Source organism: Falco peregrinus, chromosome 17 (assembly GCF_023634155.1).
Source record: "Falco peregrinus isolate bFalPer1 chromosome 17, bFalPer1.pri, whole genome shotgun sequence".
Lineage (NCBI taxonomy): Eukaryota > Metazoa > Chordata > Aves > Falconiformes > Falconidae > Falco > Falco peregrinus.
In genome coordinates, this window is record NC_073737.1 from 58,317 (window position 1) to 74,732 (window position 16,416).

The window sequence follows — 16,416 nt, forward strand, 5'->3', positions numbered from 1 at the left end:
GGGTTTAGCTGCTGCCTGCCTGGGCTAGCCGGCGTTAGGGGCCGTGACGCCGCGCCCCGGGCCCGCCGCCCCCCCGGCCTCGAGGCATCCTGCCGGGGGTGCGGGCCGGCCGCAGGACGCCACCATGACACAGCTCATCGCTAACGCTAACGGCCCTGCCGAGCTCTGTCCAGAGGCAGGATCAGCTGGCGGGTAAGCCCGTAGATAGTGCTTGAGAGAGGAGACGCTATTCTTGCTGGCTTCCCTAAAATACCTTAAATGCTACAACTGGCACCCACACCACGCCCTCTAGACATGTATAGTTGCCCCTAAGCTGTGAAAAGCCAGGGAATAACAGCGTCAGAAATCTTCTCCCATGGCTGTTACTTTGTTAGCCTCCTTAATCTAGAGGGCTGGTAGCAAATAGCTGTTATCTTTAAAAACAACGTGAATTTGCCCCTGCTCACTCAGCGGTGTCCAGTTATCTTGGTCTCAGCAACTGGGAACAGTCAGATGCAGCTGCCCTTAAATCATATTTATGGCAGTGATGTTACCACCAGCACTGTGACTCTCAGATGTGATAATGTTGATGTAGATTTCCATACAGAAAAGAGCTAAATATTCAGTGACCAGCGTTTCATCTTTGCCAATATGCAAAATAGCTGTTGCTGTGCTTCCCAGCTGAGGACTCTGCAGCTACTTCTTGAAGATGGCTGCGCTTACATTAACTCTGTCAGGAACCCGACTTGTAGTGAATCAGTTTTTAAGTTAGGACACATCCAGTACTGTAACAATTGCATCACTGACAGTTTTGCAGATTTTGAAGAAATCCTTCAGATTTGTCTGTCACACTTTGATAACCAGGTATTTTGTGACTACACCCTGGTGAGTAGGTCTTCATTTTCTATGACAGACAGTATCAGCAAGCATTTCACTCTTTGGTCCTCAACATGCTATTCCTGTCTAAGGATCCTTAGAAGTTTTGCTCCTTGTCCCCACTTAACGTGAGAGCTCTTTTGACCATTTGTTCTCCCAGCAACACTGTTCACTGCATGCTTTGCTCCACATACAGGTCAGGGTCTTTCTGTCAAAGATTCTCAATGGATGCCATTCAGAGCACAGTACACTGCACTATTGCTTGAAACAGGAGTTTCTCAGCACTGGGACTAAGTCCACAGATCGCAGACTTCCGGTCATGTAAGAAATAACACACCTGTGCATTCACTTAGGGCACTGCCTGGGCAAGTTACACTTGGGCCCCCCCCTCACACTCCTAGAAGCATGATAGGACAGTTCATCCTAAGGGATGCATACTATTCTTACTGTCACTGAAACAAGGTGTTGATGGGGAACAAGTCTTTTGAAGACTAAGAAGACTCTGACGGAAGAGAGAAGGAACAAAACAAACCGGCTGTAAAATCCAGCATGCCCCGCTCACTTCAGCAAGCAAACTTGCCTCCGGTCCCACACAGACTGGCTCCCTAATACTCCAGACACATGCCACCCTGCCCTGGATCATCCCCAGATCCTCTTGCAGGGGTGGGGGTGGGGGAAAACACGCCCTTCGTCCGTCTAGAGTCTCCACCCCCTGGAGTGGAGTTTTAAGTAGGACAGGAGCTGTTCAGAGAGATCAGAGCAGAGACGCAGAAAACACAAAAGCAGACTCGTCTGCAAAGGAAATAATCAGCAGAATACAGAAAAGAAAAAGCAAAAAGGTAGGTACTATTGACTTGTTTCAAAAGGTGCATTTCCCATTTTCAACACCAATGGCATGTCATTAAGTACTATGAAATATTATTTAATAAATCCCACTGAAGCAGCATAGTAGTTAACTAACTTGAGCTATTGCCTTTCAGCTTTCGAAGAGTTTCATAATGCTGGGTAAAGCTGCCAGCTTTCAGTTGTTTCAAGAAAGCTTCAGCTGTTCCAGGGTAAAGACTGAGAGCCTCAGGCAGGGAGGAGTCTCCTGCACAAAGAACTTTAGCAAAAGAACTTAAAGCAGAGAGTTACGGGAAAATATCTTGATGATAAGAAGAGATCCAGAACGCAAGCTGTGAAAGGATAATTTATAGTCTTCCTGGGAGGAGATGACTATGCCTTTCACCCCAGGCTCCCAACCAGGATAATGGAAGGACAAAAGAGGAGGAGGGTGGGTTGTCTTCGGTTCTCCCTAAATGCTTCCTTTCAAATGTGACCAAAACCACAGGAAATATTGAGAATTATTCCCAAAATGAAGCCAGAGTTTGAAATATCCACTTTCTCCAGTGCTTTTGAAGACTACCAAATCTTAGGGGTTTGTTTGTTTGTTGTTTTTTTTTTTAATTATTTCCCCAAAAGCGGAGGTATATTTTAAAGACCAATAGTACAAGTCTGATGTTCATCTGTTCACTTTAGAAAAGGGATACAGAAGCACTTTCTTCAGAAGGCAGGAAAAGGGAGCAAGGATCTGTAGTCTTTTGCTCAAGCTAGATCAAGATAGCTGTTCATCAGCAAGAAAGCTATTAATGCTACAGATTCAGAATCACAGTATTCTGGAATAGACATACTAGTTTATGGGGAGGCACACAGGGTTGGGGGGGGAGAGCTACTTTTAATTTCTTTCTATTAATGATTTTTTGTTTGACCTTGATAAGATACATCCCTTTTCTAGGTCCTATTCCACATTGATAAGATAATATTCACACTCTCACTGCTTAGAAGAGCTGCTATTAATAATAAATTAATAAGTGGAATTTAAAGTATTCCTGCTGCTGCTTAAGCAAAGAGAGATCAATTTAGGGTGTCGTATATCTTTATGTCTTAATGTACCTGAAAGTGTAGAATCAAAATGTCAGAACACCACATCTGTGCCTCTGGCTTATTGCTAGAGTATTTTTGATCAGAGAGGAAGCAAAGGGTGAGAGCAGAAGGCACAAACTGTTTAGGAGAGCCTTTCTAGAAAGCACATTGCTTGCAGGTTTCTGCTTGGAGTCTTGTAAACATGGTATTTTTCAAACTGCATGGTTTCAGTTTGATAGGTCTTATCATTTGGAACATTCCAATTGACTGGACTAAGCTGTACCTTTCCTGAACTGAAAACAAACATCTGGCAACAGCTGCTACCAGTTTTCCGTGCATAGTGGGACAGCAGCCACCAAAAGATGGACAAGCATCCCCACCATGGCAGGAGGGAGGGGAGGGGGGACATGCTACAGCATTACAAGATAAGCTAGCCTGAAGTGCAAGTGGAAGAAAGGATGTAGCATGCAATGCAAGACAACTTTAGACTGTCTATCACATTCTACAGTGGCCACATTCTACAGTGTAACTAGGTGCTGTGTAAGACCAGGATCATCTTGTATAGCAGACTGTGTGGGGTAAGCTTGATTAATAACCATAAACTTGATTAAACCATGCAGATGCTTTCTAAATAGGGATGCCTCCTTTCATGTCAGTCTCAAAGACTGAAATTTTTGGTTGTTTTTTTTGTAATTTACAAGATGTTTCCCACTCCCTCTTCAAACCTAGCTATAGGTCCCTGGTGGTTTCAGGCAGCTAGGACTTCCTCCAAGATATTAATTAGGCCAGATTTACCACTCTGTCCTCACACACACACACACGAGATCAGATTTCACTAGTGTTGCTTGTTTTTGGGGCATCTTAGCAGTTACCTCAGAAATGAGGTCTCAACAGTTCTTCACGGTGCTTCCCAGACAGAAATTCCAAAAAAGCAGCTAAACTCAGATAAGTAGCTTCGCTGAATGAACCTTTCCTTAACAAGGTCTTAGCTCACAGAATCTCATTTCTTAAAGCTGTCAGTAAGAACTTCAAGCCTTCTCCATAGACAGCAACAAAGATGACCAGTGGTACTAGCAATTAACAAGTTGAAACCCGGCCACAGTGGGATTGAGAACACAAGCCTGCATAGCTCCAGCAAGGGGCTCCAGCTGCAGGGAGTGAAGATAATGTAATGCAGGGTTACAGCAGCAACCAAGTGACTCCAGGTAGCGGTTTAGATCATCCGCTTCAGCTTTGGAAACGCTGCTGATTTAGCTCAGATTCAACTGAAGCCAATGCCTATTTGGAAATCACCCTTACAGCTTTTAAAAAGGCTTCCTATATAATGCAAAATGCTTCCTAAGAGGTGAGAAGGGGCTTGAAAGTATATAAAGTATACTACAAATTCTGCATACTAATACAAATCCTTGAAAGATTCTGTTAATTACATGGATCTCATCATCAAGACGTGACCTAAAGAGAAGACTTGGAGTAACTAAGGCTCTTGGAAGCTGTTTCTGTGAATCCTTTTAGTCTGACTTGCAACTTAAGTCTCCTCTTTGTGCAGTCTAATGATGAAAAATCACAGCCTAAACTATCGTGCTGTAGTTCTGCTTCAGAGACTGGAATATTTATGCCTTTTGCTTTTTCTTTGAACAAATCTTAAAAAAAAAAAACCCAAACCAACAATCCAAACACCAAACAAACAAACAAAACCCACAAACAAGCTCCCTTTTTATAGCCTTGAATCCTAATTTATGACTCCTTCGTCGGTCATACTCCAGTTTCACCAGCTATTACCCAGCTGCCTTCTCCAGCTTTATTATATAAACAGCGTTTGAGCTCCTAATTTCTGGTAGTAGTAGTTTTCCTAAATAATTAAGTTATCTTTCTACTTGCTCAGGGATTGCATAATGTAGAAAATAAAAAGCTGATCGTGTGGGGGACAGTGCCTGATTTATTTCAAAGCACTGGAATTGCAGAGTAATAGAGATTGGGAATGAAATTACATCTTCTTGCCTGCTACTCTACCTCACTCCCAGCTCATGGTTTATATAGGAGGTATAATATTTTTAAAGGAAAAGAGAAAAAGGACCTCTGGTGCTGGATTTGTTCAAAGCAGGAGGGTTCCCACCTACTTCATACTTTTGTATGAAGTGATTCATCATCTCAGACAACTAGACTGACTGCTGTAGCAGTCTTGGTTAGTACAGAGGATCAAGCTAAATCTGTTCACACTGGTGACTACTTAAGTCTTGTTCAATTGTAAAAAAGAGCTATTATTACTGCATGTAGGAGTAATTATTAATTTTAGGAAGAAATTCATGGGTTCAAGTCAGAAAACCTGTGATAAAGTTATTTGCCTTATTGTAAGAGTTCAGATTACATAATAATGACAACTCCAGTCCTTCAAAGCTATTACTCAACTGTGAAAATCAGCAATACCTTCCCAGTTTTTAATAGATGTATTGGACCTTGCTATTTAATGACACGTTTCCAAGAAGTCCCATAGGCACTAAAAGTTTCTAAACTTCTGATACCATATACTCATTTGATTCTATGTTACTGATTGAAGTTTTGTTATGAACAACAACCTCCTCCTTAGTGTAGCAGTAAATCCTCATTCAAAGTCCTCAACTTCAGCATTGTTTCTAAATATACAACAGAACTTTGCTAACTACCAAACTCATGCAGGCTTTACTGGAGTTCTTTTACATACATAACACTTGCCTGATCTTTTATAGTTACTGCAAGGTCACCAAGATAAAGAAATGGGCAATATACATCTTCTTGGGAATTTTTCCTACAGGGATTAACAGGGGAACCAGACATCCACAGCAAAGCACCTTGCCTTTATAGGCAACAGACCACCTCAGAAAGCCCTTCATTGCCTTTGCCCGTCACATCCAGCATATTTTTCTGGTACTAGGATGAGATTAGAAAATGGCATGTAGTGCAGCCCGTGAAAAAAACCATGTTGCTTAATTTCAGCATTAAGTTTTGTATGTCCTCGAGGCTGCACTGTGTTATGAGCACACCTGCTGCTGCTTAGAATTTTCTCTCTGCCCAGCAGCTGCCCTAAACCAGTCAGTGCCTATACAAGGCACTCTGGTGGAAGAAATAATTTTCCCTTCTTTGTCAGGAAGCAAACTGGGGGAGGGGAAACTAGGGCACAAGATGGTAGCACATCTTGCTGCACTCAATGGCTACAGAAATCTAAATTCACAGTTCTGTGAAGAAACTTGCCTGTTCAAGGCCAGACAGAAATAAATTTTGCTACAGTAGGAAGAAATACAGATGGGTCACAGTAACCAAATGTCCTTCCTATAGCTGTCTGTGGCCAGGTCTGAGCAGCAATTTCACCAGGTAGGAAATTAACCTCTGATGAGTGAAGAGATAAGTAGATTTTCAAAGTGAATTAGATAAATGGGGGCAGAAATCCAGATTCATCCTTAACCCCAACCACACCATACCAGCCAGCGATTTCCCACAGGAGATCATTGGAGGTTCTCTCCCAATACTACCGTAGGAGACAGACTATGTAAATCAGTCTGGAGGAAGCAGAAACTCTTGCTGTGAGACAGAAGAGGGCTTTATCTGAAGTGTAAAGTTGCTGAAGGGATCAGTGGGAATAAGAAGTCATTGTGACTGCACAGAAGTGACACATGGGAGGATGCTGCAACGAATAAAATAGAACACCAGACCAAAAGCTAGCTTGCCAGCCAATTGCCGTGCCCTCCCTTTTTAGCAAAAGCTAAATGACAATAGTAGAAACTAAAAGCTTAGCTGGGGAGAAGCTGTAGAAATCCTGAAAACCAAAGACATAGTAGTGCTATGCCCTCCTGTCATAAACCAAAGTCTTCTTGCTGATGCATCCTCCACCTAAGGGAGAAGCCCTCACTGTCACCCAGAGAAGCAGCCTGTGCAGAAAGTGCAAATCCTCTTAAACCACCATTATCACAGACTGATCCTTCAGCAGATTTTTGAGCCCCTGCTAGAGATCTCTTAGGTAGGCCTCAATGACCTGACTCTCAATTAATATTTTCCAATCAGCATTACATTCCTTCATTAGACAAGTCAATCTCCCTGAATAACGCACATGATACTGTTGGCTTCCAGCAACCTTAGGAAAAAGGACTTAGAATTTACTTCTGCCAGTGTTATTCCCCAGAAAACAGTGTCTGAGTTTCTACCAGACCTAAAATGGTGTGCTTTAGCTTGTTGCATGGCTAAGTTTATCAAGTAAAAGAACATCTGGGTCCAGCCTGAAGTTTCCCCTGTCCAGGAACACCAGGACAGCTAGACCAGATGGCAGAGAACTGCGGAGTAGGAAGTGTGTTTTAATGTAAAAATAATTTTCTTAATTTAAAGCCTGTATTTAAACTTAAGACCTTGAACTCCACTCACACTTTAAAATGTCTTTGTTCAACATCTTATTTTTTCTTCTGTCTCTATAGATCACTTGAGGTTTGGAGGTGATGTGGAAAGCACTCAGAATGGAAGGCAAACTCCCATGTTTCCTCCTGTTGGTGGGAGCAATCGCGGCTGCTCAGTGCCAGGTAAGCAGGCTAATGCATCCAATAATGTCTTGCCATCCTCCTGAGTTTTCAGCAGCACTTCCTCACCATCGACTCCAGCTGTCTATGTCACAGGATAATCTGGTCATATTACTATAAATTAGGGGAAGGAAAAACCTTACAAAGTATACCTCTGAGCTGTGATTTCCAGTAATGTGTTGTCCTGGCTGGTTTTCATTTCAGTAAGCAAGTCATCTCCAAATCTTCTTGGCACATCTGTTCACTGTCACCTTTCACTGTCAGTAAGAGTTCCATTGTGATCACCCTTTAATTTTCTTTCTATTGTCATCACCTTCATCATTACTCTCACAACTGTACATCAATGGTTCCCATGTCCCTGCACTTTATATCTCACACTGCACAGGCTTGAGGAAACCCTGCACAATTCTAAAATGTTTAGTCTCTCAAACAAATTCTATCCCAGCCTTCCTCTTGCTTTTTACATTATGCTTTCTTTTATGGCCTAATAAAAAAAGCTTTCTAAATTGGTTTCTTCCTTACAACCCTATCCAAAATATTTTATTTATTTGGCTGCAGGAGACATCTCTCTCAAAGGTAATCAAGCTACAAAGGCTTATGGGGAAACTGCATGTAAACAAGCAAAAATAACTGCTTGTTTGTATTTACTTATTCGGAAATTATTTTCTTGAATCTCCTTCAAATATCAGAAAGCTGATAAGCCTTAGTGAGCATGTGCGATGCCCCAAGAGCACATAATCACTTCACGCACCATGTGAGGACAGCACATCTCAAGTTCACGTCACTCAGATGACAAGCAATCACCTGGTAACCTCTGATGACTGGATTTACAATTCTCAGTACCCATGCTGAGGTACTAAAGGCACTTTTCACTGTACTGTCTGACAAGTTGCTTAGAGCTCCCCTGATTTACAAGACCTTAAGAAGAGGACTAGCTCTTTGGAAACACTTTTTCTCTCAGTTTTCTTAAGAGAGCAGTTACTCACAGAATTAACCTTCTTTGCTTGCAGGGCTTACGCATGCGTTTCAAACGGGGAGCCAGATCTAGAGGTAAGCCAGGCAAACTACAACCGTGTTACCTGGAGCTTTATGAGTACAGGAGGGGAAAGCAGATGATGCTGAGGGAACAGAACCTAAAAGCTGTTTGTCATGGTTATCTGGATGAGATATTCAGAAGACAAAATACCAGACTGTTAATACCATCCACAGCTCAAAGACCAAAGTTTTCCTCTCCCCTCCCTCTGCTCTCCTTCAAAGAAAAAGAAGTCGGTCAATATTGCAACAGTACATCCAGCAACACAGCAGTGAGAGAGACAGGACGATTGCCTGAGAAGGAAAAAGGGCAGCCTGCTAGACAGATGCTCTTACGATTGATACTCTTCTGGAAAGAGAAGGGAGTTCTTTTGCCTAGCCAGGTCTCTTCCCTGAATCTCTAAAAGAGGATTTCTTTTCTCCAATTACAGACATTTGCACAGACAATTCATCTGGAGAAATTTACCACCACAGGGAGACCTGGCTGAGGCTTTCAGGCAGCAGAACAGAATACTGTAGGTGCAACAGTGGTCAGAGTCGCTGCCACACTGTGCCTGTTAGAGGTGAGTATGAAGAAGAAAAAGAGAAAGACATCACTGGGGATGAGAAATCGCCCATCTAATCATCCTGAAGAAGTCCACCGACAGGGAAGGAGTTACCACACAGAAAATTCAGCTTGAAATAGAATAGATAGAAATGAAAATACTAACATATACCAACTTGGGCAGGACTAAGCAGGAGTGGGCAGCTGCTTAGGGAGCTGAGGAAGGCTCCTAACAGTGTATGTTGAGGGAAAGGAGCAAAGGAAGAGTGTAAACGCTGCAGGAAAAGACTGTAAGCACATGACATTAACAGGTAGGCAGGGAAAAATATAACGGGTCAAAGGAGATTGACAGGAGAGGAAAGATGGGTATACATTACCACCTTCTTACTTCCGTGAAATCTAACAGTATTTCCTGGCTTTCGCTTATTCCACAGCCTGCACTAGAAATAACTGCTACAATGGAGGCCAGTGTTCACAGGCATATTATTCCCCACAGCTCTTCATCTGCCAGTGCCTCCACGGTTTCTCTGGGAAGCAGTGTGAAATAGGCAAGTATACTGTGTCAGTTATTGTGAACAACGCTACCAGTTTTAGCTATGCAGTGCAGAAGGATGAAGAAGCTGCTGCTGTATACTAGGCTCTTTGTTAAGTTACCTCTTTTTATTCTAAAGCTAATACTACAAAGAGCTTTTAAGGACATCTGGGCTGTTCTCAGTGTCTCTTAATGAAACTGAATTTTGGAGCTGAAGACCTTCGTATGTACTTTCAGTCTGCCTGGCAAGGCATTTTCTAGACAAGACATACGGGAGTCAAGTTTAAGCAGAACCGACTGGGAAAGCTGAGCTTGGGATACTGTCCTTATAGTAACATTTTGTTCCCTTTTGTTCAGATACTGAAGTTAAGTGCTACAAAGATGCTGGAGTAACATACAGGGGCACATGGAGCATGACAGAGAGCAGAACTGAATGTTTAAATTGGAATAGCAATGGCTTGATGGACCGGGTGTACAGCGGTCAAAGACAGGATGCTGCTGAGCTGGGATTGGGCAACCACAACTACTGCAGGTGAGGGGCTGATGGCATGCCAAGCCACAGGAATCAGCCCATTCTAAGAGCTCAGAGCAAAAGAACAGCTGTTTTCAACAGTCTAATACCAAGCAGAGATGACTCTGCACAGGCGCAAATACAGCATAGCCCATGAGTAGCAATTGCGACTTCCGTAGACATATCTGAACTTCAGATCTATCTAGACTGGATGCTCATGACAGATTGAAAAATACGTACATCTCTCATGTCATAGTCTTTCCCTTGTCCCTTCTCAGTGCCTAAAACTCTCTTTGTAAACCAGTTTCCTGCAGCTCCAGATCCTGCTCAAAACTCTAGAAATACAGGAATGTAGATGAACTAAACTGCACAAAGAAGCTGTCCACTCCCGCTAGCTACATCCTCACCTCCATTTACTCCACAATTTTAAAATTAAATTAAGAATCCAGACAACTTGTGGTAGTTCAGTCCATGTCTTCACTGCAGTGCAGGATTAAGTTACCAGACTAAATGGCAGACATGGGACTAATAACAATAGCTTTATAATGATGCATAATGTCATAACTCTTTCAGAAACCCAGATGAGGATTCCAGACCTTGGTGCTATATCTATAAAGGGGGAAAGTACACCTGGGAACACTGCGGTGTGCCCTCCTGTTCAAAAGGTACATGCAGGGGGATAGGGAATGGACTTCAGAGCTTCCATGATTCACTGCATATATGAAGGTTCTCTGTGGAATTGTGCTATTTCTGTAGCCTGAAAAGCTGAGACTCACATTAAATCATGCTTAAGCTTTCAATATTTATGACACCAAGAAACTGAGATAAGTATAGCTAATATATAGATGACTTGACAGAAATCACAGTAGTTAGGAAGAACTGACAGGTTCACACCCGTCGGTTAATGTGCAGCTTTCTTATTGCAGTTGGGAACGTCAACTGCAAATCTGGAAGAGGCACAGATTACCGAGGCAGCCACAGTGTTACCAGTTCTGGAGCTACCTGTTTGAGGTGGAATTCTCGAATCCTTATCAACAAGTTATATACTGCTTGGAGAAGAGATGCTTACCAGCTGGGCCTTGGAAGTCACAATTTCTGCCGGTATGTAGCCAGTTATAAAGTTAAAAAAATCCCACAAAACTTCCTTGTGATACCCTTGAGGTAGGGCTCTAGTCTTTTACATGGGTTATTAAAGCTCAGGAAATATATTACTGCTGGGAATGAAGCTCACTAACAATAGTAATTTTATTCCACTCGACCTATCTATGCTTCTCTGACAGGAGACTACGTGCCCCAAGGGCCCTCTGTATCTCTAGAAATATCTAAGAGTACACTCAGGTCACAGTCTGCCACCCTCAGGTCTCTCCAAACTGCCTGCAGATCTGATAATACAAATGGTTCTTCTCTTTCCTGTGCTGCAGGAATCCTGACAATGACAGCAAGCCCTGGTGCCATGTACTGAAAGGAAATCAGCTCACATGGGAGTACTGCGATGTGCCTACTTGCTGTAAGGATCCTAGCACTCCTAATTCTTCTCCTTCTTTGAGGTGTTGGTGTTCTGTATGTCATTTGCATTAAAGTCAAGCCTCTTATAGTAAAGTAAGAGCTGGGGGGGCGGGGGGGGAGGAAGCTTTTTGGAGTAGAAACAGATTCTGTGGCTCCACTCTCACAGAAGTGCCCTTTTCTCTGCCAGAAGGGAAGACTGCAGAAATGGAGAACAGAAAAGGCAGGGTTTCCTTACTGTATTTTTCAAATCAGAGTACAAGTTTCCTAGGAAACAGGAATGAGTCAGATACTAAGCAGTTTGAGCCAGGCTGCCTCAACACGCACAGACAACAGGCTCTTAACCCAAACTCAAAGCTAGAGTGCCTGAACAAGAAGCCTGTTTCTGGGTTTGTCATCCACAGCCGCCTGTGGCTTACGGCGGCGCAGAGTCCACCAGTACAGGATTAAAGGTGGCTCCTACGCAGACATTGCAGCTCACCCATGGCAAGCTGCCATCTTTGTGAAGTATCGCCGAGCACCTGGAGAGCACTTCCTCTGTGGAGGAATTCTGATCAGCTCCTGCTGGGTTTTGTCAGCTGCTCACTGTTTTGAGGAAGGGTAAGTTGAGAATTCAGTACTGTCTGGGGGAAAAAAATCTGGAAAATTAAAGCATCCAGTATAGCCAGTTTACTGAAAGGGTAAAAGACTTGGGGAAGAAAAAGCTTTTTATCCCAGTAAGTCGTTCTGCACTGAAGATTATGGAGTTAATTGTGCTGAGAATTACAGACAGGCATTTATTGGACAAACTAGCAGCAGGGCTTTAAGGTACCACAGCAGAATATCAAATAGCTGAAGAGCAAAGATGTCAATAGAGATGCAGAGCCGTGTGAAACTTGGGAACAGCTAGGGGCTGGCAGAGGATCTTTGCCATTGGTGGTTGTAAGCAGTTAGTGCAAAACCGAAGGCAAACAGGACACTTTAAGTTAAACTGCCTGGGTAATGCACTAAATAGTGCTAAAATAAGAAAAGAGAAGCTCCAACAGTACATCTTCAAGGGAGCAGTCCACTCCAGTTAACAGGGGAAGAAAGCAAGACTCTTGTTCTTCAGCTTTAGTGCAAACCAGCTGAAGATTGTGCTGGGTAGGACTTCCCGAGCAACTCCCGAGGAAAATGAACAAAAGTTTCAAGTGAAGAACTACACTGTGCATCAGAGATTTGACTCAGAAAATTTCAACAATGATATTGGTAAGAACTTTTCTGACTTCAAGACTGGAAAGGTCACGGTTGGCTCAGATTTGCAGTTAATGAAGTGGAGATTATTTTTTTTTCCCCGTCTTCAGCTCTGTTGCAGTTGAACTCAGATACAGAAGACTGCGCTATTGAAACAGACACTGTCCGTGCTGCCTGCCTCCCAGCACCAGAACTGCAGTTGCCTGACTGGACTGAATGTGAGATCTCTGGCTATGGCAGAAATGAAGAATGTAAGTAGAAGATACTATGTTCAAAGTTTGGGTCCCCTGCCCTCAAAGAATTTAAGATTTTAGCATTGCTTAATGTGTGACTCCCTAAATTATTATACAGGCTTATATCAGCACTATAAAACATATGTGTAAGTGGGAGATAGACAAAAATAAGCTTTTCTGTAAATTATTTAATTTGTCTGGTTTCTGTCAGCTGCATGCACTAATAAAGCCTGTCTTGATACTCTCCAATAGTAGAAACACAAAAAATGGCACAATGGATGAGGTAGGAAAGACAGAAAATGTACAATCAGGTTTGCCACGTTTCTGCTGTACTGAGTACATTTAGACATTGTCACTGACAGAAACACATTTCTGTCAAGATTTGATATACTACACAGTTGCAGGTAGTTGCATTATTCTAAAAGATACACTGGCTGTGCAGTGATTAGCAAAAAAAAAAAAAAAAAAGCTAAAGCAATAGCAATCTCAGATATATAAGAAAAGGCTGGCTAAATGGCTTTTAAAGTGAGCTACAACAAACAGGAATAAAACTTGCCTGGAAGTATACACAGGCTGACCTGTATTTAAAGCAAACAAAAAAAACCCAGCTCTTATTTTACTGGCACTTTCTACTAATTTCTTTTTATTCTCTAACTTGTAAACTTTGAGACAGAGACTGTGAAGCACCCATCATAACAAGACCTAATCATGACTGGAACCCATAGGGACTTTGGAGCAGACTTGGAAGATGTAAAATATAAGCATGTCATGAACTGTTTTTACAGTGCTTTTAAAGCTAGTTCTCAGCACTGCTTACAGTGAGTACAGGATAAATTCTTTGAGAGGGAAAGGATGCTGCAACTATAATTCAGAACTAGACTGAAAAACAAATGTCAGAAAAACAAACAAAAAAAGAACAAAACCTGCCTACTTTCAGCTTTGTGCAATTGCAGCTATGCGGAAGAATAAAACCAACACTGCCCACCCACCCCATCTCCCCCCCCCAAAAATCCCTCCCATTCCAACATAACATGAGTATACATTCCTATCCAGTTAGTCAGTATTGCGTACAAGGAATCTGATTTTTGTTGACACAAGTCTAATAATAAAATGTCAGGCTCCTGTTTCATGCAGTGAGTGATTCTCATAGGCACTTCCTGTGACTTCATCTTGGTTGATTTAACTGTGCAAAGGCTACTTACCCAATCAAGAAACCCAGCAGTCTTTAATTTCGAGCCTACAAAAACCTATTTAGCATTTCAGCATGCTAAAGCAGCAATAGTCTCTCAAGTAGATTTAAGGTGTTCTCACTAGCAAAGCAGAAACCCCGAGAATTAAAAAAGACCCTTTGGCAAGGAAATATTTGTTCAGCCACCCCCACCTCCACCCAGCTATTTGGTGTACTCTCCCCTAAACTAGAGAAACTGAACTGCAATAAAAAAAAATTTAAAAATCTGTATACACATACACAGACATATATATGTATTTATATTGCTGGTTTTCTTCCAGTTTCTCCATTCTATTCAGAGCACCTGAAGGAAGGCCATGTCAGACTTTTTCCAGCCAGTCGGTGCACAACACAGCATCTAGACAACCGAACAGTTACAGACAATATGTTATGTGCAGGAGACACCAGACACCTTGATGATGCCTGCAAGGTAAACCCAATTCCCTTCCTCTCTTCTTTTTAGGTCTATCCTTGACAGTTTGGACTAATCAAAAAGCTTCAGAAAATACTTTAAAGTAGTTCTGCATTTGGCTACATAGAAGTTTTAGTAGACTTTATTTGAACAGAAAAAAAACCACTGGCTCCTCTTCCTTTTTTCTCCCCCTGTCCCTCATAGCTGAGAAAGTAGGCCACATTTAATCAAGCAAACCAGAACAACACAGACTGAAAATCCCAAATACAGGAAGTAGCACAAAAGTAAGCAGGAAATTCCACCTCAGCAGCATTTCCTAGTATTTTTCTCTTATGTAAGCATGCAAAATACTCAGCAGGAGGTTCTGTAAAAGGAAGGGGGTGCCACTTAACTGGGAAGTGGAGAAAAGAATAAAGGCCAAAAGAGGGTATGGCATGAGCAGCTCTAACGTGAAAAATAAGGAGGGCAGACATTCAATTCACATCCTTTCCATTAAAACAGCTCTTTTAATAATTGTGCTTTACTATTACACATAGCAGTTTAGAACACCCTGGATCTTTATAGCTTGAATAACAGCATCCCCCTTTTTGTTCTTACCAACATTTCACCTACATTTCATAAATGAGTGCCATACAAAGGTAGATGCTTCAGTGTCAAGAATATTTAGGGTTTCCTCATGAGAGAAGTGTTGAGGGAGTCTGGAACACAAAAAGTAGCTTATATGGAAATGCTGTTACTAAGAGCTCTTGATTTGTAAGCATACTGCACAGGGCATTTCCATAGATACTAGTGCACCGCTAAAGCCAGTGGGGGTAAAAACAACACAAAACCAAACAAACAAAAAAGGAGATTTTTACTAACCTGTTACTTCTCTGTAGGGTGACTCTGGAGGGCCTCTGGTCTGTATGAAGGATGATCGCATGTATCTAATTGGAATCATCAGCTGGGGAATAGGCTGTGGCCGCAAAGACATACCTGGCGTTTATACAAATGTGAATCGTTATCTTGACTGGATTCAGGACAACATGAAACGCTGAGAAAGAACAGCGAATGATCCACAGTCTTGTGTCCATGCCCTTGCAGCTTCCTTCTGGGTGCTTTAAGGATGCCAACAGGGCTTTCTGTTTGTCCAGATGCTTATGACTTCCAGTACAAGAGGAAGACCAACTGCAGTGTGTGGGAAGGGAACATTCTCAAACTACTATCCTTATTATAGGTTATCAGAAGCTAACACACCTTTCCCCTCACATCCCCAAGCTTTCTTCTTGCATTAAATTATAGGAGTACAATTAGAAATAAATTTTTGCCCGAGGGAATAAACCAGGAGAGAACATAATGCATTCCATGAACAGCTATGTTGTTTTGGGAATGGGTGTGAACTGAAGGCAAAGGGGACATTTAATCTCCTGAAAACTTCACCTCCCTCCTTCTTATTTGGCTGTAAATTTGGAATACATTCCGGTCAGGCTTGAGCTCTGTCTTTTTATTTTGGTTATTTAAGCTGATTTCAGCTTGACTCCAATAGAAACAGCAAAGTTGTAGGCATGGGATGCTTATTTCCATATTAACATACTACTTCTTCAGTTTGGAACCAATTAACTGAGTCTGAACTTAAACTCTGAGCAAATCCAGGATGGTATGCTTGTTAGGACTATCTGTCCTCCACTTGCTTCTCCTCCTGGTAGGAACTAAATATTTAAACAAATGTGGAATAGGTAAAAATCTTAACAGCTTTCTCTGCAACAGAATCAACACGTTACGTTTTTGACTATTAGGTTTCAATGCATTATCATCTCATATGAAAGCTAGAGCTCTCTCTTCAGCACAGCAGGGCAGAACAACAGATAAGTGTAATGACAGCAGGTTTTGGCGCCTGATAGATTTAAATCCACAGGTAAAGATCAAGTCAAATGTCAT

The 16,416-nt window shown here is 42.2% G+C and overlaps 1 protein-coding gene and 1 long non-coding RNA gene across 2 annotated transcripts; one reads left to right on the forward strand and one right to left on the reverse strand.

Annotated features, from left to right (window-relative positions):
• Positions 1 to 1,543: 1,543 nt before the first annotated feature.
• PLAT (plasminogen activator, tissue type) lies at positions 1,544 to 15,833 on the forward strand. The gene is made up of 14 exons (XM_013296102.3): positions 1,544 to 1,694; positions 7,194 to 7,295; positions 8,303 to 8,342; positions 8,756 to 8,887; positions 9,303 to 9,416; positions 9,758 to 9,932; positions 10,485 to 10,576; positions 10,838 to 11,012; positions 11,333 to 11,418; positions 11,819 to 12,014; positions 12,505 to 12,641; positions 12,737 to 12,877; positions 14,369 to 14,517; positions 15,378 to 15,833. The coding sequence occupies exons 2-14, from the start codon at positions 7,215 to 7,217 to the stop codon at positions 15,534 to 15,536; spliced, it is 1,677 nt and encodes a 558-aa protein (XP_013151556.1). The 5' UTR covers positions 1,544 to 1,694; positions 7,194 to 7,214; the 3' UTR covers positions 15,537 to 15,833.
• LOC114011088 (uncharacterized) lies at positions 14,977 to 15,477 on the reverse strand. Its single transcript, XR_003552839.1, has 2 exons — positions 15,361 to 15,477; positions 14,977 to 15,197 (listed from the first exon to the last, which is right to left on the reverse strand). It is a non-coding gene; the product is annotated as an uncharacterized LOC114011088 (long non-coding RNA).
• Positions 15,834 to 16,416: the final 583 nt, after the last annotated feature.